This window comes from Podarcis raffonei, chromosome 2 (genome assembly GCF_027172205.1).
Source record: "Podarcis raffonei isolate rPodRaf1 chromosome 2, rPodRaf1.pri, whole genome shotgun sequence".
Lineage (NCBI taxonomy): Eukaryota > Metazoa > Chordata > Lepidosauria > Squamata > Lacertidae > Podarcis > Podarcis raffonei.
In genome coordinates this window covers 64089996-64111469 of record NC_070603.1, presented here as the reverse complement: position 1 = coordinate 64111469, position 21474 = coordinate 64089996, and the positions used below count along the sequence as shown (strand labels likewise).

The 21474-nt window shown below is 45.5% G+C and overlaps 2 protein-coding genes across 3 annotated transcripts in view; one reads left to right on the top strand and one right to left on the bottom strand.

The window, feature by feature from the left end:
• Positions 1-9665, top strand: part of CCDC69 (coiled-coil domain containing 69) — a 30757-nt gene extending 21092 nt beyond the window's left edge. For both annotated transcript variants that reach the window (XM_053377058.1, XM_053377057.1), the window contains exons 4-9: positions 1916-2003; positions 3681-3754; positions 4037-4138; positions 5635-5754; positions 7000-7097; positions 8146-9665. In XM_053377058.1, coding sequence (XP_053233033.1) covers positions 1916-2003; positions 3681-3754; positions 4037-4138; positions 5635-5754; positions 7000-7097; positions 8146-8311 — 648 coding nt within the window. In that variant the 3' untranslated portion in view covers positions 8312-9665. The remainder of the gene's footprint in view (positions 1-1915; positions 2004-3680; positions 3755-4036; positions 4139-5634; positions 5755-6999; positions 7098-8145) is intronic.
• A 4545-nt stretch (positions 9666-14210) lies between these two features.
• On the bottom strand, positions 14211-19722 carry LOC128407978 (platelet-derived growth factor receptor-like protein). Its single transcript, XM_053377054.1, has 6 exons — positions 19529-19722; positions 17519-17855; positions 17224-17375; positions 16193-16486; positions 15018-15157; positions 14211-14589 (listed from the first exon to the last, which is right to left on the bottom strand). The coding sequence occupies exons 1-6, from the start codon at positions 19581-19583 to the stop codon at positions 14368-14370; spliced, it is 1200 nt and encodes a 399-aa protein (XP_053233029.1). The 5' UTR covers positions 19584-19722; the 3' UTR covers positions 14211-14367.
• Between the last annotated feature and the right edge of the window lie 1752 nt (positions 19723-21474).

Sequence of the window (21474 nt, the reverse complement as noted above, 5' to 3'; positions counted from 1 at the left end):
TAATTGTAAAGTTCCCTGGGGAAGGAATGGATATTACCATTTTAAAAGAGCTGTCATGTTTCAAAAGGTTTATGTTGAATCTGTTCTGTTGGTATCCCTGAAAATCCAACTTATCTAACTGAAAATGCAGTGTCTTGCCTGTGTGCTGGTTTTGAGCAGATATTTATTTTAAAGCCCTGAATGTAAATTACAAGATTCATGTGCCAGCTCATTCATTGAAATGGTTAGGTCACCCTGCAATAACTCAAGAAGCAAAAATTAGGAAAGGGTCGAGCTCCCCATTAGAAATATATTGTGGGGAGACCTGGATATCTTAATATGCATGTGTCATTCACAATGTACAATGCCACAACACATTTTTTGCCATTTAATCTTGAGTGTATTTTGTATTGAATTCAAAATGTAAATTGTGAATTAATGCATATAGCTCAGTCTGATAAATCTTTGCTCTCACTGTGGTCGGTTAGGCTTATTTTCCCCAAATGTGATTGTAGCTTTAGTAGCTGATTGATTGATCCTTAGGCATCTAAGATTCAACAAGGAGGGATGCAGATGCATGAGGAATTCCCTTAGTTTATCTTCCTATTGAATTGGCTTGATCCATACCTCCTGGGCTGCTGTACAAATCAGAGCATGCTTATCCCTCAGATTTTTGGATTTTTGCAAACTGTGGTGGGGAGCTAACTTACACTATTGCTAGAAGGTCTGCCACTTAGAAAAGGGGGAGGAAACATGTGCTAGAACCTCCTCCCAAATCACCTACAGGCCAGTGGAATTCAAACTGTGCTTCAGAGGACACTGAGGTGATGCATTGGAAGACCATCGCGGCCCTGTCAAGAAGAAAACTGGCAAGGTAGACAAGCTTCCCTGGAACACAGTTTTCCACCATTTCCAATGTTCAACAGCGGTATGCAGATGTAGGAGAGCATCTATTCCTTTCACTGAATGCTCATTCTTATGGTCCTTGCCACAATATATGTGCATATTATGACACATCTTATGGTCCTTGCCATAATATATGTGCATATTATGACAATTTAAAGTGTTGTACAGTGTTGTACAGTGAATATTCCCTCACTCCACACTTAACTTGGGAATAAATCCCCTAAAACTCATTGGTGGTTACTTCTGAGCAGACATGTGTAGGTTTGTACCACAGGGCTGCCATCCTCTGCACACTTACTTGGGAATAAATATCACTGGAATAAGTAAACATATATAAGATAGGGCTGCATGTGTACACTCAACTCTAGCCATATAATCACATCCTTGACATCCAGGTCCTTTCTTTTTCTGCCTTATTCCTATATTCCAGTTCTCCAGTTTGATATGGAGGAAAGGGAAAAAATGGGGAAAAAATGAAGGTGACACCATCATCACCATCATCATGATCAAATTATTAGTTTTAACTCCATCTTTTTCTGAGGCATTCAAAATTGCAACCATGAGTGCCCCCACCTCCATCTTGATATTCACACTCTACAACCATCCCATAGACTGAGAGATAGTGATTAGCCCAAGGTCACTGGCTGAACAGAGAATTGACTTCTCAATCCAAGATTGATGGTTCACTCACTACACCACTCTGTTTCTTCCCATGAGGTGTAGACACGCCCTGCAATAGTCTCACGTCAAACGGGGTTTTGCCACTATTGTCATGCTTCAGAGACCTGCCCACCCTCTTTGACTAGAAGCAATAAGGGGGTGACTTCCCTGTGCAGACACCACAGTCAGTAAACAATGCTTCTTGCTAGCATTTCTCAATCAGGCCCCTTGAACACTGCTGCCTGTCTCCAGCCTTAAAATGATGTAAACACCTCTGTGTGGGATGTGAAATATCATGCAGAATGCTGGCAGTGAAGTATTATTTGTTAACAATATTGCAATATTGCCTGTGCCTTCCCCCCACCCACAGATAGAAAAGGAGAAGGATTTACAATGCAAGCAACAACTCTCTGAGCAGCATGACTTGCTGAAAAAAGAACAGGAAGAGAGACTTCGAGGTGAGAGCCAAAAAACCTGCTTGCAAAACATGTAAGCTTTGTTCCGTTTGCATCAAAGCACTTGGGAAACCTGTGGTCCTCCAGATGTCATTGGACTCCAACTCCTATCAAACAGTCAGGAACAATGGGAGTTCCTACAGTACCTAACATCATATGGAGAGCTGTGGTTTCCCCACCCCTGCGCTATGGGATGCAAATCTCACTACAGTGTTGAGTAGGCCGCTCCCGACCCACAACCCTGGTGGTGGAGGCCTAATCTGGATACAGACTACAGTACTATGTGACAGGTAGATATTCATGGGCACAGGGCCCCTGTCAGAGTGAGGGAGAAAGGAAGACAATCCTACGTGCTGTTTGGAAACTCATTTCTACAGCAAATATTGGTGAAGTTACTTCTGCCCCCTCCCTTGGCGAGCTTTATGTTGGCATTGTAGCACCACTGGGCCAGGTATGAAAGAACTTGTTCACGGGCATAGTTGTCCACAAGCATTCCCAGAATTGTTGTTGCCTCCTCATGGCTCCCTTGCTGTGCCCCACTCCCCTTTTTGAAAGTGGCAATAGCACAGAAGTGTAGCGTGGGAGGCAGGGGGACCATTTTTGAGGGGGTGCAACCAGGCACCCCCATGACTAGCACGGAGCTCTGGCAGCTGAGGTGTGGCAGCAGGCAGGTTGGTCTAGTGGGCAGGTGGATGGAGGCAGCGGGCGAGGAGCCTGTTGGATGTGGGCTCCGTTCACCCTCTGCACTTGTCCTGCCTGCCCTGGGCACCAGCAACCCACGCTACGCCACTGTAGTAGCAGCAACATGGATGGGGAAAGAAAGTGCCCTCCCTGCAGTATGATGGGAAGCATCTTCAAATCGGAAAGTAGATTGACAAAAGGAATAAAGACAGCAAGTGTCTAGAGGAAAGTGAATGACCAGAGGAGGGATTACAGAAATAATGGCACGCCAAGTGCTCAGCTCCCAGCTACTAAATGTTAGTGTCATTAATGAATTTGTGGCCTCTGGAAATACTTTGGTCATAGATGCATTGCAAGAAAAGACAACACCACTGTTAAAATATTGTGTGTCCATGAGACTCTACTTTTTCCATCCTGCCATTCAGCAATGCCATGTTGTAACGTGTTCCTAAATCAATTTTCCATTGTTAAGCTTCAATTCTCTGCTGGGTACTCCATATTCATTTTAGGCTCTCTATGTCGCTTATTTAATTTTTCACTTCCTCTCTGTCTAAATGCTGAGCATCTCTGTCAGAAGGAGGGAGAGGGAGAGAGAGAATGCGAGAATCCTTCCTAGTCCTTCCGCTGCTGTGCTGCTCTAAGGCATGGCCTGGCTTAGTGTCCCATCATCTGGTTTAGCTCTCTCCAGGCAGACCACATGTTGAAATTGTGGTTTTGCCACTTGTAGTTTGCCTGGGAGAGATCGTGCAGGATTTGCTCATTTGGTTTGGCTTAGAATTACCGGTACGTGCAAATGAGGGAAGAGAGACATGACCACAAAGATTTCAAGATTGAGTTCCATTCACGTTCTGTCCTTCTTGTTCTCTGAATATACTCGCAACAAACAGTGTGATGTGTCAGTGCTCAGCTGTGTATTGAAGAGAACCCCTGGCTAGATTGGAGCAGGGCTTGTGTCTCCCACTGGTTTCTTCTGACCATAGTCTGTTGTTTCTCTTGCAGAACTCCAGAAAGCACATGACCAAGAGAAAGTGCTCCTGACCGAATCCTACCAAAAGTCCCAGTCATCTTTGCAGGTGCTGCCACTCTGTAATTGCTCCAAGTCAGAGGCAGCCAGCATGGTTCCCTCCAGATTTTGTGGATTTATAATTCCGGGTCATCCTGGCTGGGACCTGCTGGATTTAATAGCTACCTGGCCATTAGGAGTTATATCTGCTACTAGCTATAAACCCACTAAAATGTGTTGGAATACAATTAATGTTATTAATGCATACAGAATAGTGCACACGTGCTCAGGGTGGTCGGGTCAGTATGCTTGCTGGAGCACTGATTTATTCTGCCTCATATTTCTTCTCCAGGAGACTGTAGACAGATTAAGTTCCCAGATGAAGTCCTTCCAAGAGAAAATGAAACGGGTGGAAGAGTCAATCCTGAGCAGAGATTATAAGAAACACATCCAGGTGCCAAAAAACAAAACCAGCCACGATCAGTTAGATGGGATTTCTCCACCTGTTTATTAATCAAGACATAGATGTTACCTCCTTCTCTCACTGCTGGGAAAACAAAGACAATGATGGGTGGCATAGTTTACATGTAATGCTAAGCCAAACCATGATTTAACATAAAACCATGTGTGAGGAGATCGTGGCTGCTTTGCTCATCCTTGATCATTCTTGAGCTCAGCCATGGCGTGGCTTAGTGTGTCCTCTGAACTGGGACTTATTTAGCTCTCTCTAGACTAACCCTAAGTTGGAACCAAAGCCTGTACTATGGTTTTTGGCTCATGGTTTGTCAAGGGGAGCTAAACCATGATCCTGGTTTCAGGAAACCTGCTAAGCCAAGCCATAGCTTAGCTCAGCATAGTAGCAAAACAAACCAGGAAGGAGCAGAGCAACCATGATAATCCCTGCTTGTGCATCCCAGCTAAGTTGTGGTTCAACTTAGGGCTTGTCCACACTTATGCTTGTCCTATGCTTGGAAAGCAGAGGTCCAAGTGGTTCTCTGCTTTTCCCATGCTTTCTAGGAACTGGTCCAAGCAGTTTTGCCTTTGCTTCATGATCCCATGGAAAACGCACTCATTAGCTCTAAATACGATAGATGCTTGCTCTGATTTGGCAGTAAACAGTGGATTTTCCAAGAGGAAGCAGGAGGGCAAATGGAAGTGTGGATGAGTCCTTAGTGTGATGTGCAAACCAGGCCAATGTATGGGCCCAAAGAACAATGCTTATTGAACAGAAAAATGGGAAAGAGAGTGCTTACCCCTACTTCTGTTCTAAGCATCCACTTGGCATTGTCGTACCATAAGCACAAATAAAGTCCACTTGACACCTCTACAAGTGAAAGCAATACTTGATCTCTCACCCAATGAATGCAACATGGAGTGATGACTTGAATGTGTGAAAGCAGTTGTAATGGAACAAAACACCACAAGGAGAACATTGTTCAATGCAGTGCTTCCCAGTGGAGGGGGTGCACTCACTAATCTCTGAGTCATTGAATAATGTACTTGCATGAGCAAATTAGCCCTTGTAGTGCAATTGTAATCTTGGGTAGAGAGACGTCCCAGTGAGTTCCATGGAGTTTATTCCTAGCCATAGGATCTAGAATTGTAGGCGTAGTCTCTCACATGACTGGGGAGACAGTGAGTCCCTGGATGTAGTCTTGGTAGTGGCGCCTGCCCTGTGGAATGCCATCCCACCAAATGTCAAAGAAATAAACAACTATCTGACTTTTAGAAGACATCTGAAAGCAGACCTGTTTAGGGAAGCTTTTAATATCTGATGAATATATTTTGCTGGAAGCCACCCAGAGTGGCTGGGGAAACCCAGCCAGATGGGTGAGGTATAAATTGTTGTTGTTTTGTTGTTGTTGTTGCTAATGTAGTTCTCCGTGAAGGTCTACTTTGCCAGCTTTCTAGTTAAGGGTGCATTTTGACATTTCCCCTGTTGTTTTCTAGGATTATGGGAGTCCCAGCCAGTTCTGGGAACAGGAACTAGAGAGTCTACATTTTGTCATTGAGATGAAGAATGAACGCATTCACAACTTGGACAAAAAGCTGCTCAACCTGGAAACGGTGGTGGGTTCGATGTACTCATTTTCATAGCTATTCCTAAGACTTGGTGGGGTCTTGCAGAGAGGACCTTGTGGTCTGCCGTTCAAAACTAGCTAATTTCTGAGTACCACAAACACTTTCTCTTGAGCAGGCATGGAGAACCTGTGACCCTCCAGTTGTTTGGGGATGACATCTCTCATCATCCCTGACCATTGGCTATGCCAGCTGGAGCTGATGGGAGTTAGAGTCCCAATAACATCTGGAGGGCCACAAACCCTTCAGAACCACGATCACCAGACTTCTGTGGCTTCCTGCAGAAGACAACACATTCCAAGTCCTGCATCCTGGCCTTTAAACTGCCCCCCTCCCCCAGCAAGACCAGGATCCAAGACCAGGGCCAAATTACACACAGTGCTAAGTGTCTTGATTGAAATTCACGATTTGTGAGTTCAAATGTGTATAGCAGCTGTGGAGAATATTCTTTTAATTGGGATTAGGAGCATAATGCATGAGAAGACTTGGGGTTCATTTCATATGCTTCCCCATCCTGTTACTATCCCAACAATATTGGCCACTTTCTTGGAAGCTGTTATCCTGGGAGAGAAACTCCCATCAACATCAGTGTGGAAACATCCCTTCTAGTGCAACTAGCCACTTCAGGTGGGGAATTTTTGTTGGGACCACAGCAGAAGGGGAAGGATTAAACTCTCCTGATAGCATCATGAGCACAAATCATCATGGATGAAGGATGTCTGGAGTGGACCAAAGAGTATTCTAAAGACAAAACTTGATTATAGGTGTATTAATCCTTTAAGGTCTGTGGGAAGAAACATCTAGGTGGATGGAGCATGGCTGTGTTTGACGGAAGCAATTCCATGTTCAGAAAATGCTTACTGGGCCAAAATGGCCACCACTGCAGCTCAGTTGCTTGTGAAGTGAGCTGAGCATCTGCAACTCTCTTGAAAAACAAACCGGGGTTCTGCTGTACTACTGAAATTCTTTTTGGTAGATGGATCATATGGGTAGATAGCTCTGAACTAAAAGAGATACATGAGCCTGAATTGGCAGAGACTACATACAAGCCTACATTGCCATAGCAATCAGAGACAGGGCAGACACCAGGATTGGTGCCTCTTGCAGACTACAAAGTTTTAAAATACCTAATTGGGAGATTTCTTGATGTTATTGCATGCGTGGAATACTTGTAGCTGGGGTGAACTGTGTTGCAATTGCATTTGGTGTTTGATCACACCCTTGGCCTGCTTACAGATGGAGAGAAATTTGTTGCTTGAGGAGAAAGTTAAAACCCTTCAACAGGAGAATGAAGATCTCCAAGTTCGGATGCAGAACCACATGGCAGTGACAAGGTGAGACCTTCAGCTGCAGTAAACATCTATTTCCCACTTCACCTTGGTGAAGGGCCCTTGGGACGGTGCACCTAAAGAAGGCCCAGTGAAAGCCTATGGGTCAGGACCTAGATTCAGTGTGCTTGTCCTGCATAATCAGATGCAGCCCACCAGAGACTGTACATTGTTCTAAGTGACACTAATAATTGTGTTTTTATATTGTTGTAACCCACCATTGGGCCTTCTAGAGAAGGGTGGGTAAGAAACCCTATAAATCAAAATAATAATTACAACAATGGTGATAGGATCAGCATAGACAGCATAGCTGTGGCAGTGCCAAACCAGCTACCATAGTAGCAAATCTGTGTGCTAGAGAGGACCTCTTCTCTGATGCGCTTCCTGCTCAACTTCCTGTGTTAGTGTGCTATTGTGATTGGAAAAGTTGCTATAGAAAGAAAGGGAGGGAGGAGGGAGGGAGGGAGGGCTCTATTAAGGGAGTCTTTGGTGGTTTATAAAAGCATTTTTTAAAAACATTTGTAGTGTGTGCATTTCATGTTCCCCATACCCCTGATTTCAGTACCACAGTATTTCCCCACAGTATTACATCTTCCCACTTCATTTGACAGAGGTGAGAAAGTGCGCATGATGAAAACCGAGGGCCACTCACTTAAGATGTGTAGCTGCCTGCTATGTGTTTATTTTTACTTACAGGGGCAAGGGAGCCTGATTCCCATTGTGAAGACAGCCTATGGGAAGTGGGGGCTCTATGGAAGTGGAGGCATATCTCTCCCCTCCCCCGGGGCCTAAATGGAGATTGGTCCCTCCACAAAGCTTGGCACCAATATGGAATTTCCCCTCCCCATAGGCCCCACTTGGGGGTGTTGTGATTGTCATTTTGATCTCAGTAGAGGGAGTCTTCCCTCCTGTCTTCATAGCGGCAAACAGTTGGGGACGAAGATGAGGGGAAACGCAGTTGCCTGCTACATGTCCAAGTTGGCCCCATCAGCCTCCGTCTCTCCACCGGTTCTAGGACTCTAAAGTCATTTGACTCTGTGCTTCTGCCCTGCAGGCAACTGTCCGACGAGCTCCTCACTCTCCGCGAGTCCCTGGAGAAGGAGTCGCAGCTGCGAGCGCAAGCTCACCGGGAGAAGGAAGAGCTGCTGTACCGAGTGCTGAATGGCGACTCTCCCCACCCGTTCCCTATCTCCACGGAGGCAACGCTCATCGCTACGTAGCATTCGGATAGGCCAGAAAGACTGGGGTGGGGCAGGGAGGGGAGAGGTGGCTCCTTCCTTTTGTTCTAGGCCTCTCTATTGTCGACTAGACCTAGAACTCTCATGCTGAGTGGCACTCGGGTGCAAGGAAGGTTCTGGAGGTTCTGTGTGCTTTGATTTTCTCCCATAGGTGGCCTCGTTGTTTTGTGACACTTGAAGAGGTTGAACTGGCCTGCCTTAGGAATAAGGGGGGTACTCCTCACCCCCCCACACACAAAAAGAGGTCAGCTTTAATGCTAGCCAAGACGTTTCTGTGTATGCCACTAAGCACTGACTAAGGGTCTTGCCCCACCCCACCCCCTCAGGGAGGTAGCAAGACTTGCTACCTCATATATATTAGGCCATGATGGAAATGGCGGAGATACGGTGGGCATCCGAGTGACTCACAATTTAAGATTTCAGTAGAAAAGCTGTAGGTGAGAAGAAGCCATAGGATAGAAGAGAGGCAATGGAAGTTTGAAGGCGCAGGCCCAGATCCGAACGTCCTTTCATCTGCCAGGTTTTGGAGGAACCAGAGTTTGCATGCCCACAACTGTTTTGGTCTGAGCTGGAAGAGGCAGACCGGACCACAAACATGCATTTTGATTCCTAAATGCAAAACTTTGGAGAACTCGGGCAAAAATATGGATACAAACTTCTGTGGTTGAGGTGCATTCTAGATGTTCACCCAGTCACAAAGGAGCTACTTATCTACCACAATCAGCTCCTGCGTTGATGGGAGAACTTTCTCTCCCTCCAGAAAATGACTCTGCTGTGTCATTTTCTCTGCTTGATGACCATAATCTTTTTTACATACCCTCCTCCATGATGTGTTCAATCCCTGCCCACATGGCTGCCATCATTTCCATGTTGAAACTGCTGCATCAGATAAGCAGCTGCTGACACGGCTTGGGAGAGAATTGAACGGGCACCTCCTTGGGCTTGGTTCCTTTCAAAAAAAATATTTTTTCAATAGAAGGTATTTTTGCTTGCTTTTATGAGTTCTTTGTCAGTTTAGAAAACAACAGATTAAAAATGGCCTTAAAATTGCAAGCCTTTGGAAACCAAGGGATTTTTTTTTTCTTTTTTAAAAAGGCAATTTAGCTTCTTGAGAAGCTGAAAAGGAAGGTGGTGCCCTCCACTGGTTGTGATGAAGCAGTGCTAGTAGTTGCAGAGAAACGGAAGTTGCTCCAGGCTGGAGAAACTAGAGGCTAAATAGATAGCAGGTGCACGTAATGGTTATTTTATGGGTTTTTGTTTTAAAAAAGAAAAGATGATTTGAATTGAGACAAAGGGTGTGTAAAATGTCTTGATTCTAATCAAGAAGCATTTTATACTTCCCTGCGTGGAAACGGTGGTTTGTACTGTGTATGTGAATGTAGCATGTAGTACACAAACAGTGGCACATTGCAGTAGCGACGCTCAGGAAAAACCAGTGAACCGCTGGTTGTTGCCTTGAGAGAACGTCACACAGATCTCTGCAACGTGTGGGCCACCCAGCCGAATGCAGCCCCACCGCCTGTGTCTGGTGGTCAGCCAGGTGTTTCCCACAGACATATGCACACACCCATTTTTGAAGTACCCGATAGACGACAAAACTAGGAGACTGTTCACAGCCGGTGGGCTGTGTCACAGCCAGTGGGTTGCGAGCTGTGGAGGCCTAGCTCAAAGATGTGGGTTCCGCTTCTGCAGGAGGGCTTGGCGACAGTGACATTTGTTTGCTAACATGTTCAGTTCCTGAAATCATCATTCGGCCAACCAACAATTGGATCCCACCCAACCCTCAGTCTTGGCAAACCTTTATTTGTCATTCCTCATGTATAATGCAGCTCTGTCGGTTTTATCTTGGAGAAACACAGCTAGCTTGTAATAACGCTATATCTGATTGAGGCTTTCCACAAAATTTTGGTATGGTATCAGTTGGAAAATCTGTCACTACTGTATGACAGAGTGATGATAAGTGGGAGTGAGAAACTGCTAACTAGTGATCACAGTAAATATCTCATATGTGTGTGTTGGTGAAAACCTCTCACCCGCTTTATTATTTGTTTAAAGTGATTTTCTCTCTCTCTTTTGCATTTATTATGTAAGTTATGAAGCAAATTCTGTGTGGATTTTAGGGAATTGGCAAAGGGGGTGGAAATAATCGAAGTGACCGAGTTTCTGGTACTGTAGTTAAGCCAGCACTTTTCTGATCTGGCCTTAGTGCTGCTAAAGGGATTCTGAGGCATGGGGGTAGGGCTATTGTGTCAGTCGAAAAGCACATGCATGCAGAAGGTCCCAGATTCAATCCCAGTTTCCAGGTAAAGGTAGTCAGAATGGAAAAGATCCTTACCTGAGAGCTGCTGCCAGTCAGAATAGGCAATATGGACTAGATGGACCAGTAATCCGACTTGGCATAAAGAACTTGGGAAGCTGTGTTATAATAAGTCTGACCATTGGTCCATCTAGCTCAATATTGTCTACACTGACCGGCAGCAGCCCTCGAAGTAGAACCATTCCCAGACCTACCTGGAGATGTTAAGGATTGAACCTGGGATCTACTGCATGTAAAGTAGATGTTTTCAACCACTGAGCTATGCTCTTCCTCAGACGAAACTACATATAGCCCTGCGAATACAAGGAGGTTGCTCACCCTCTCCCTGAACAACTCACTTCTTCAGAGAGTAAGCACTGCTGAGCATGTTATGTGTCGCTTGCAGTGGCAGCAGGGGTTGGGAAAAGGTAAATATTCTTCTTGTTTTGCTGTTGTAGGCTATTGGGACCACAGAGCCTCACCAATGTACCCTTTCCCAAAGATGTCCAAAATTTGAGATCTATCCACACCATACATTTAAAGCACTCTTAGACGACAGCCATGGTTTTCGCCAAAGGATCCTGGGAACTGTAGTTTGTTAAGGGTGCTGGCCACACAGACCTATAGTAACCAGCAGCACCCTTTACAAACTACAGTTCCCAGGATTCTTCACAAAAACTTGTGTAAGAACGGGTTGAACATAGGATGTAGATGTGACTATCAGAGCCGCCTTTCCCATAGAGCTTAGTGGTGCGTCACGCCAGGGCGCCAGCCTCTCTAGGGCGCCCTAGCAAGTGGGGGAGCTGTGCAGCTTTGCCGGCAGCCTTCCCTTTCCCTGCACACCCGCCAGCTGCGCCCCACCAACCATAAGGCTAGCAGGCGCGCAGCTTCCCTCCCAAGCCTCTGCGGGGTTCGCTCTCCCACAGCGGCATGGGGGAGAGTTGCGCCGGCCCCCCATGGCTGGCAGTGTGCAGCTACGGCCACCCCAACACCATCCGTGGTAATTTGGGAGCACTGGGCGGATATTTGCACCCCGGCGCCGCATCTGCTAAAGACGGCCCTGGTGACCATAGTGCTGGGTCTGCACTGTATGTCTCAGAGGACTTGTGAGGGGGAAAAGGGCAATAACAACACTTTTTTTGGGGGGGGTTGCCTCTAGCCAGCTGAAAGAATGTAGGGCCAATGACCCATCTAGTCCTGCATTCTGTTCTCATGTGGTCAGCCAGATGCCTGTGAGAAGTCTCAAGCTGGACATGAACACAACCCCACTCTGCCCACCTGCGATTTCCAACAACTGGCATTCAGAGCACTTGAAGGCCTGAAACAGCCTGCAGAGGCACCTCTACCAACTCTTCCTGGAAGTGAAGCAGCACAGAAGAGCAAGGCTTCTGAACCAACAGTTCTCAGGAGAGAAACTCCCCAAAGGCTCTGCAGTCCCAGTGAAGGGAGCCAGAGTTGACACCAGATCCAAACCCTGCCAGGCACCTTTAAGAGGTGATACAAATAGCATAGAGTAGCATTAACCAGGTGGCTCTTTCAATCTATTGAGCTGGTTTTCTTGACTCACCCGTTGTAGTAGCCACCATCAGGCAAGGTGTTTCTTACCATAAGCCTTCAACCGCCCAGTCCAGAATCAGAGCTGGAAGCAGGCCAAGAAAGGATGACAGGAATAAAACCTCTCACTTGTTTTTCAGAAGAATAGAGGACCCACTCCATTACTTATGTCAGCTTTCAATACTTTGCAAAGCGGCCAGTGGATAAGCCTAAAAGTGTATACTCAGAAGTGAGCCCCTTTGAGTTCACTGATTCTTACACCCAGGTAAGTGTGTAGAGGATTGCGGCCTCCGTCATAGAAGCGCACCTTGAAATCACTGGCTAATGAAATACGTGAAATACGCCTTAGCGAAGGAGACAAAGGGCAGGAGCTCTGTTTACAGTTATTAACAAAGGAGGGTGCTTATTTTGATGAGAGTTTGGGGATCTGATCCAGGCGTTGGCACTCTCATTTCTATGTTAGCAAACAGGGAAGGGTGTTTTGTGTTTTTGTTCACTTAATGATAACAGGTTTTATTATTATATTATTCAGCCTGCTGCAATAGCATGAGAAAGTTGTAAAATGGCGGCTGGTGGAAATTTTCCAGTGTTGCAAAATGAATGTAATTTCTTGCAGCATACAAATGAATGAAATGTACTTTCCCTCCCATTTCTGAAGTATACTTGTTCTTTATATGGGGGGGAATGTTTGGCCTCCTTCACTGCCATCCTCATAACCTCTTGATTTATTTCTTGGTCCCCTGGTACATATCCTTCTTTCCTGATTATGGGACTGTAGGGTGATGCTGATTGTTGGCAACAATGTTGTGTGTGTGTGTGTGCTCTTGCAGAAAGTGGGGTGGGGAGGTCATGAGAATTGGGAGGGGGAGACTGAAAGCTGTTCTCTCAGTCGCCTCCCAACATGTAACTGCAAGCTTCCTATGGCTATGGTCCTACACATATGCAATAGAAGGTGGGGCCTTCTGAATTAAGCAGGACATCTGAGTACATGCTTGGGACCTGCACAACTGTGTACATACAGCCCTGACTACTCCATCTGGCTATTTAGTCTGGGGAGATGGTTTATAGGAGCCCACTGCTACACACATGGAACACTTGGATCCAAGCCAAAGAATTTAAATACCCTTCTCTGATGGGTGATGCTTCTGAAGACTCTGCAGCCTCTAGTAAAAAACTTTATAGTGAAGAGCATTTCAGTTCAGTGGAAAATCACTGGGCCTGCACCTAAAATTGGCTACTTAGACCTAGAGAGGAAAAACAGGCACCCTGGAACGTTACTTAGAACCAGTTAAGAAGTACAAATGAAAATGGACATCATAAACAACTGGGTAAAGTCATAAAAATAAAATAAAATTAACTGATGTTGCCAAAATGCCTTCAGTGCCTTCCTAGAAAATCTCTGGTTGTTCTACCTCTAATTTTCTCTCATAAGTTTTCTTTGTGAAGGCCTTTTTTCCTTTCCTTTTTTTTAAAAGAAGCATTCAGTGATGCAAATTGCTACCTGATAAAGGTTTTACCATCTCCGCAAGGGCCAGAGCAGATGAGATGGCAAGAACTCCCAGCTCTACATTTTGTCCAATAGGACCTACGGGGTAGATATGGATGTGGGTATTACAGATTTGGACTGTAGTGCTGGAGGACTTTAAAAAATAAATCACCTACTTACTGAAATTCTGCTCATGCATATCTGCCTTTGAAACTGCTGTTGCATGTACATGCATATATGCCGTAACAGGGCGTATAGCTGCTGGCAGGGATCTTAATTGGGAAAATTGCAGGGTTAACCCTCTGTAACCAGACAAATGGTCTCAATCCCGTCTGGAGTCTCTCCAGGCTGATATATATAACATTTAAAGAGAGGTGAGATCTGATCATAGATCTCAATAATCTTGTTTGACCCTGTGAATGAAGATGTTCACACAGAGCCAGAATTCCCAAGATAGCATTTTTCTGGCAATAGTCATGAATATCTTTGAGCGTTTTCCTGTCTTTCACAATATCCCTGTGAGCAAAAAGGTACTCTGTCTCTGCTTCAAAAAGATTCGTGCTACTTTAATGAGTCAAACATGAAAGGGTAAAGGACAAAATAAAAGAAGGCAACTGTTTATCCCTCGGTTTTTGATGGCAGCCTCTAGTCTTTGGATTCCCAGTAGGACCTGGACTTTCAGCAATGCAGGACCAGAGGCGGTTACCCAGACTTTGCCTTCTTTGGGGCTGGTGAGGCTGGAACCAAGCGAATGCGGGTGGACACTGCAGTGCCTCCTTGCAGATTTTCAGCAGTGCAGGTGTACAAACCATCATCCACAGCACGTGCTTCATCAACGTAAAGGATGCTCTCAGATTCCTGCTGCACCTGCCCACCACGTCGCACCAAATCTGTGCGTTCGCGAACGTAGGGTGGTCTGCCAATCTGAAGGTGAGAAAGGACATTATTTGAGAAACATGGCAGACCACATGGTACTCAGTGCACAAGAGAATTTAGCAGTGGCTTTTCCCAGTGTGTGAAATTCTAGCGGCACCCACTCCTGTAACTTGGAAATTATTCAGGTGCAAGCAAAGCACATGACAAGGTTGCCTGGTGTTTATCTGAAGAGGAACAATTTATGTTTTCATTCTGGCCTACTCATTTGAGGAGGTCAGGCCAATCATTATTCAGCTTGGCTTTGTACACTCTCATTGGCTAGGTTTGTGGGTTGGGCTAGCCTTTGTTCAATTTCTAAGGGGGAAATTCCACAGATCAGCAGGAAAGGAGACGGGCTTAAAAGACCTGTACTGTTACAGTACAAGCCACTTTTCTTATCCCACACCCACTCATCCCATCAGCAACCTGTTACCTACTTGCTGTCCTGGATATTCCCACGTGAAATCGACAGCAATTTCTGGTTCCCCAAAGACAGTGCACGTGACATTGAAATTGTCTCCAACATGGAAGGAGGCCACTGAAGCTCTGATAGCTGGCTTGGGAACTGAAGAAGGATCTGCAGAGTTGGAAATAAAACACACACCAAAAGAAATCAGCATATAGGCATCAGTTTATGCCACTGCCCCATTGCTCCTTGTGGAGTTGTTAGATAGGCATGGCATGGCGAAATTCTACAGTTCTCCTACTTGGAGCACAGGCTGAATGGAAATGGGGCAGTGGATACTGAGTCTGAGGCCTCTCCCACACTCTCTCTGGCCTTAGTGATGCTCTGCGACAAGGCCTTGCCTGTGAAGCCTTCTAAATCCGACTGGTAACCTTTGTGCAAGTCCAGCAATGGGCAAAGATTTGCATCAAGGTGTCACTGATAGAATAATGACTCCAAACTTTGACAGGTGCTGCTAACTCCCTGCCGAATCAGAATTACTTCTTGCCTGAAAAAAAGGCCTCATTCAGTGGACATCATGGAAAGTGACAATACTTCCCACTCCCTTCTCATAGGCTCTCCCAGATTCTGCCTGGGTCCTGATTGCCTGGGAGTTATATATAAATCATTTTAAATTAGGTTAGAATCAGTTTTGGGCATTACTTTGCAACCTGTGGTCAGCAAAGCAAGACTCCTTTCCCTTGATCGGCATGACTGAATCTCCCTGATCATAAGCACATCCCTTGGATAGAATGAACACACCTGCATTCTCATAGTCACATTCCCTTTTGCAAAAGAATGGAACTGTTTGATTCAGCCTTTCTCAACCTGTGGGTCCCCAGATGTTGTTGAACTGCAACTCCCATTACCCCTAGCTAGCAAGGCCAGAGCTAAAGGATGATGGGAGTTGTAGTCCAACAACATCGGGGGACCCACAGGTTGATAACCGCTGGATTAGATGAACTTCTTTTATCTCTAAAGCAGCCACATACCCTTTGGGGACAGTTTGGGCTGAATTAATCTGAATTTGACAAGTTGAGTTTTAAAAAACATTAAAATGAAAAAGGCAAGCAGATTGGTGGACTTTTCTTTCTCCCTCTCTCTCTTATACACATACACACACTTGGGAGATAGAGAGATAGATGATGAATTGTTAAGGCAACTTACAGTTCACATAAATCAGCATGTATTTTGTGGAGATCTGCCTCACCCCATCCACATTGGCCATGCAGAAGAGGGAGCCAGCATGGGAAGGTTGTGGGCGGTGGATGATGAAGCCCCTCTTCACATCATGTGAGATGTCTACTCCATCCACAAGCACTTTCTCGGGGGGGAACTCCCGGTGCAGCGTCACTTTGGCTGCTGGATTTGTCACTTGGCATGGCAGGAGGGAGGGGTGGTTTGTACGCAGCTGAATCACTTCATAGTAATCTTCTGTGGGCACAAATAGCTCCTGAGGGTCTGAGGGGGAAGCAAAAAGGGGCGTTTGGATGTGCAGAGACAGCGTCTTCTCCTGGGCAGGGCCATACATTATTGTCATCTATAGCCTCTCTATAAAATCCACGTGCGATCATTTGTCAAAAAAGATGCTGCCTCTCAGTGAAAAGGGTTCCCAGCTTTTGAAATGGCGCCTTTGGACTAATCTCCAGGCCATACCCAACCCCTTCCACGGCCATTTCATTTACCAGCCCTCCTCTCACCCTCCTGATGGGATATGCATGGACCGAGGATGGCTGGTGGTGCTGTAAGTGTGTTTAAAAGTAGCCAACTGCACAGACACAATATTCACATTTGCAGCTCCACACAGTTTTCTTCTGGCCCTGCCCAGTATTGTCAAGTGACCTTCATAAGTGTGTGGGGGTGTCTTAGGAAATACAGTGCTACTTCGAGTTACATACGCTTCAGGTTACATACGCTTCAGGTTACAGATTCTGCTAACTCAGAAATAGTCCTTCAGGTTAAGAACTTTGCTTCATGATGAGAACAGAAATCGTGCTCCGGCGGCGCGGCAGCAGCAGGAGGCCCCATTAGCTAAAGTGGTGCTTCAGGTTAAGAACAGTGTCAGGTTAAGAACGGACCTCCAGAATGAATTAAGTACTTAACCTGAGATAGCACTGTAATGACTAGGAAAGGGGAGACCAGAAGCAGGGAGGAAGAGGTCTACCCCCCACGACCATAAACCAAGAAAAAAGCCTAGCCTGTGAAGAAGATGAATGTTTTGCCCATCTTGTCCTCTCCATCATGACACTCGCTGTCACGGCACTGGAAGGACCAGCAGCTGTACTCGCCCGTGTCTGCCGCGGTGGAATTGGCGACGGTCAGCTGACTGTGCCTCTCAAAGTGTTTGATTCTGAAAGAGACAAGGGTGAAGGTGAGGCAAGGAAGAGCTTTCCCCTCCAGACCTGGGACATTCCATCCACAAGCACATTCACCACTGAACGCAAGACCATGTCACATCTACCCAACACAAACAGTTGCCGTCAATATGCTCACCGCAGTCGCCTCTCCACGTCGTCGTCATCCAAGTAGGGAGGGTATCTCCATTTGACCGCCTTTCCTTTGCAGCGCAAGTCGAGGGCTTCGCCTGCTCTTAGCACCAGCGTGTTGGACACCTTCTGGAACTGCCCCTTCGCCACTGCCCTGGTCAGAATGGTCGGCTTGCCTTCCCTGGGAACAGTCATGGCTTTAACTTGGCTTTTCTTTAGGAACTTTGGAGTCCCCTGTTTAAGTTTTTTACTTGGCACTTTGGGAAATTTGGAGCCACCAACTTTCAGCTCCTTCGTGGCTGCCTTCTCCGAAGCTTTGGAAGGCTTTTCTTTTTGGCATTCAGCTATGAAGAGAAACATTTATATGAAACATCACAGTAGTGGCCTTAACCTTCATTTCATATATACATGATATAGGACTGGTGTCACCAGTCTCTTGCACCAATCCTATTTTTTTAAACTTTCTATTTATGAAGGTCATCTTGCCGCACCTATCAGGACTATTGCCAATTGAATACGAAGAGCTACCTCGGAAGTCAAATGCCTTGCGAGTCAAACATTTAGGCTCCCAAACACCGCAAACCTGGAAGTGAGTGTTCCAGTTTGTGAACATTCTTTGGAACCCAAACGTCCAACGTGACTTCCACGGCTTCCGATTGACTGCAGGAGCTTCCTGCAGTCAATCAGAAGCCGCACCTTGGTTTCCAAATGTTTTGGAAGTCCAACGGACTTCCAGAACAGATTCCATTCGACTTCCAAGGTACCACTGTACACAATACACTAAGAGATATTAAGCTTCTCCCAAGTGCATGCTCTCCAACTGCTTTGGACTACAACTCCCATCAGCCCTTGTCAGCGCTGCTGTGCTGGCTGGGACTGATGGGAGTTGTAGTCCAAAACTGCTGGAGTTGTAGTCCAAAACTGGTGGTGGCATGGTGCACATGTATGGGCAAGAGCCCCCAGTTGGCTCCACTGGTACATTTGCACCCCACAGACCTTGCTGCCACCTTGCCCCTCCTGGCAAGCAGCAGCCAGCGACTCACCTGACAGGAGGTCAGGTAAGTACCTTGGTCCCACCACACCATCTGCTATTGCTTCTCTGAACTTGAGCTCAAATGAGACCCACAAGCACTGGAACCAGTTGGCAGCCTAGGGGTTCACAGAACATCTTGCCTTAAAGGAGGCTTCCTATCTTTGCCTGCAGAATGAATTTCTCCTGCTCTAAAAAACCTCAGTTAAAATTTTGGATTCCTTGCTAAATGCATGTATCTGCAAGTATAGTCCACCCAAACCATGACATTCTCAAACGGTCCTGATATATCATGTTCAGCAAATCTTCTGGCGAATGTTGATTCTGCAAGTTTGCTGAGTAGCTTTGCTCTCTGGTCTGCCCCTTCACCAGAGGTGTACCTAGGGGTTGGTTCGGGGCAAGGGCAGGTACCTAAAAAGGACCTATCAGACTATGGAGTGTCACTGTGTGACAACACAGTGATGCTGCAATGATAAGATCAAAAGCGGGAGAAGCTTCCTATCCTTCTTGCACCACGACACAAGGGCATTTGGGGTTGTTTTGCCCTTCCTCCTCGCATTGCCCTCATTCTGGATGCTTCGAGTATTTGGGTCATGTAAAATGTAGTAATTTCTAATGTGATTATTGCGGTAAAGTGGGTATTTTCTGTAGGAGGGTGCCAATACAGCTCCTTGCCAAGGGTTCAAAGGAGCCTCTACCCTTCCCATATTTATAGCAGTGTTCCCAATTGTTTGGACATGTAGGAAATCTGCACTTGCAATCTAGTCCAAGGGCAGGTCAAAGCTCAGGAGCTGATCTCTACCCCAGATTGGCTCCTGGTGTACGGCAGCAATGAGGGGCTGTGGGTGTTCATGCTCCCCACAAGAAATTCCTTGTGTGGGAAATGGAGAAATGCCCTGAGCATTTTAACATTTATTTTTCTACTAGAGAAGGGAGAGGAATCGTAGGAACACAGAGGGACAAAGGACAAAGGAAAACATGACTTACCCCAAACAAAGAGGAGGGTGAAACAGCTCAAAACAGCCAGCACTTTGAAATTCATCCTGGGACGAACCAGAGACAAGAAAATATGTCTCTGCACAGCCAATTTACAAGTGGCAAAGTTGCTACGTGCTGCTGCAACTTCCACAGCTTAGAAGAAATCTCACACCAAAGTGTTCTCCTTGGTGGGCGGGGAAGGCGAGGGGGTGGGTAGTACGGGGTAGGAAGGAGATTTCAAAGCAAAGCAAACTCATGGCTTGCCCCTTTCAACAAAACCCCTTTCACACATGAATGCCGCAAGGGGTCAGGATCCTACAGGGGAGGTGAATAGGCCTATTCAGTGCAGCACTCTGTCAGACGCGCTCCAGGCTTAAAACCAACAATTTCCAATTACAAAATATTATGGCTGATCCCTTTTCAGACGCATTCTGCAGAAAGCAGTGGGGGGTGGGCAGAGAAAGTAGTTGATGTTTCTTAGGTTTAATGAAAGTAGCTCAGGCGAGGACCAGTGCCTCTCTCCATTAGAGATGGAAGAGTCTCTTCATTTCTGTTTTCTCAGTTCTTCATTTCTCCAATATTCACTTATCCACATTTCCACATCATTATGAGATTTGTTTATTTTTAAAAGTCCTTATAGAAATTTCTCAGAGTTTCAGTTTGAATTTCTCATAGTGAGACACATTTTTGTATATTTTGCCCAATATACTATTCCCCCAAGCAATTTCCCCTAATTCGATGCATTTCTTCTATGTTACTTTCACTAATATATAGCTGCATTTTAGGATACATATTGTTTCAGGAACCCTAGACCAGATAGGAATTGAACCAAAATTCTCCCACACTCCTCCTCCCAGTACAGCTCCAGAGATGCTGTAAAGCTGCAGATACTCATCAGATCCTCTGAATACTAAGATGAGATCCTTGAATAAAGGACAGTCTACAAATGTAACAAAAAAATCAAAATATGAATGCTTTACAGCATCTTTAAAGTGAATGTCTTATGGCAGATCTTTTGATATACTGGACATATTATGCGCATATAACTGGTAAATCTGTCTTAAACTCTGCTTAAATTGGAGTTACGCTGGCACAGACACACACACACACACACACACACACACACACACACACAGAGCTTACCAGTATATTGCTGTGACTATACAACTGGGAGTCTGGGACATAAATATCTAAGGTGAAATTAAACGTCACACTATGGTGGACAACTCGTTGTTGCAAGCATTGCAGCTGGCCAGATGGAACGATCCTCCCTCTCCTTCCCTCACACTCCTGACCACCCCAGAGCTAATCTGGGGTATAGAAGGGTACAGGTGGAGGCAGGGGAAATTCCTTTTTAGCAAGTGAAGCAGGGCTTTCTCTGACTGGACTCAATGAAGTGAATCCCGCCTCTATTTCTTACCTGGATTTCCATTTGACCAGATCAAAAAAGAGCCTTCAGATATATATTTTTCAGAATTTAAAAACTGATTTGTTATAAACTCTCTCTCTCTCTCAGTTTTCTGTGTCGCTGGCTTCATGCACACTAAATGAGAAACCACACGTACAGATTCTGATGATCTAAAACAAACCATTAGGATCGCCAAATTTGGCAAGTGTTGTAGAATGACATCTGAACGCACCCAAAGTCAGTATTTGTAATGGTAATGAGCATGAATAGAACAGAAGGTTAAATGGTAGCAATATATTTGCTCATTAATTGATGGGGCAATGGTTACAAAAAACACAGGAAAAGTTTTTTGGCACATTACAAGCAACAGACTGAAGTAACTAATGGCATGTTACACCACCATTCAATCAATAAGCTGCGATTTGTAAGATAATAAATGATAACAATAATAAAAGTTCCTTTTTATTAGTTTTAGATGAGTGAAAATGGGGGATTTGTAATGGTCTAAAAAAACTTTGATGCAACTTTAGCATTGTTTGCTCCCAAA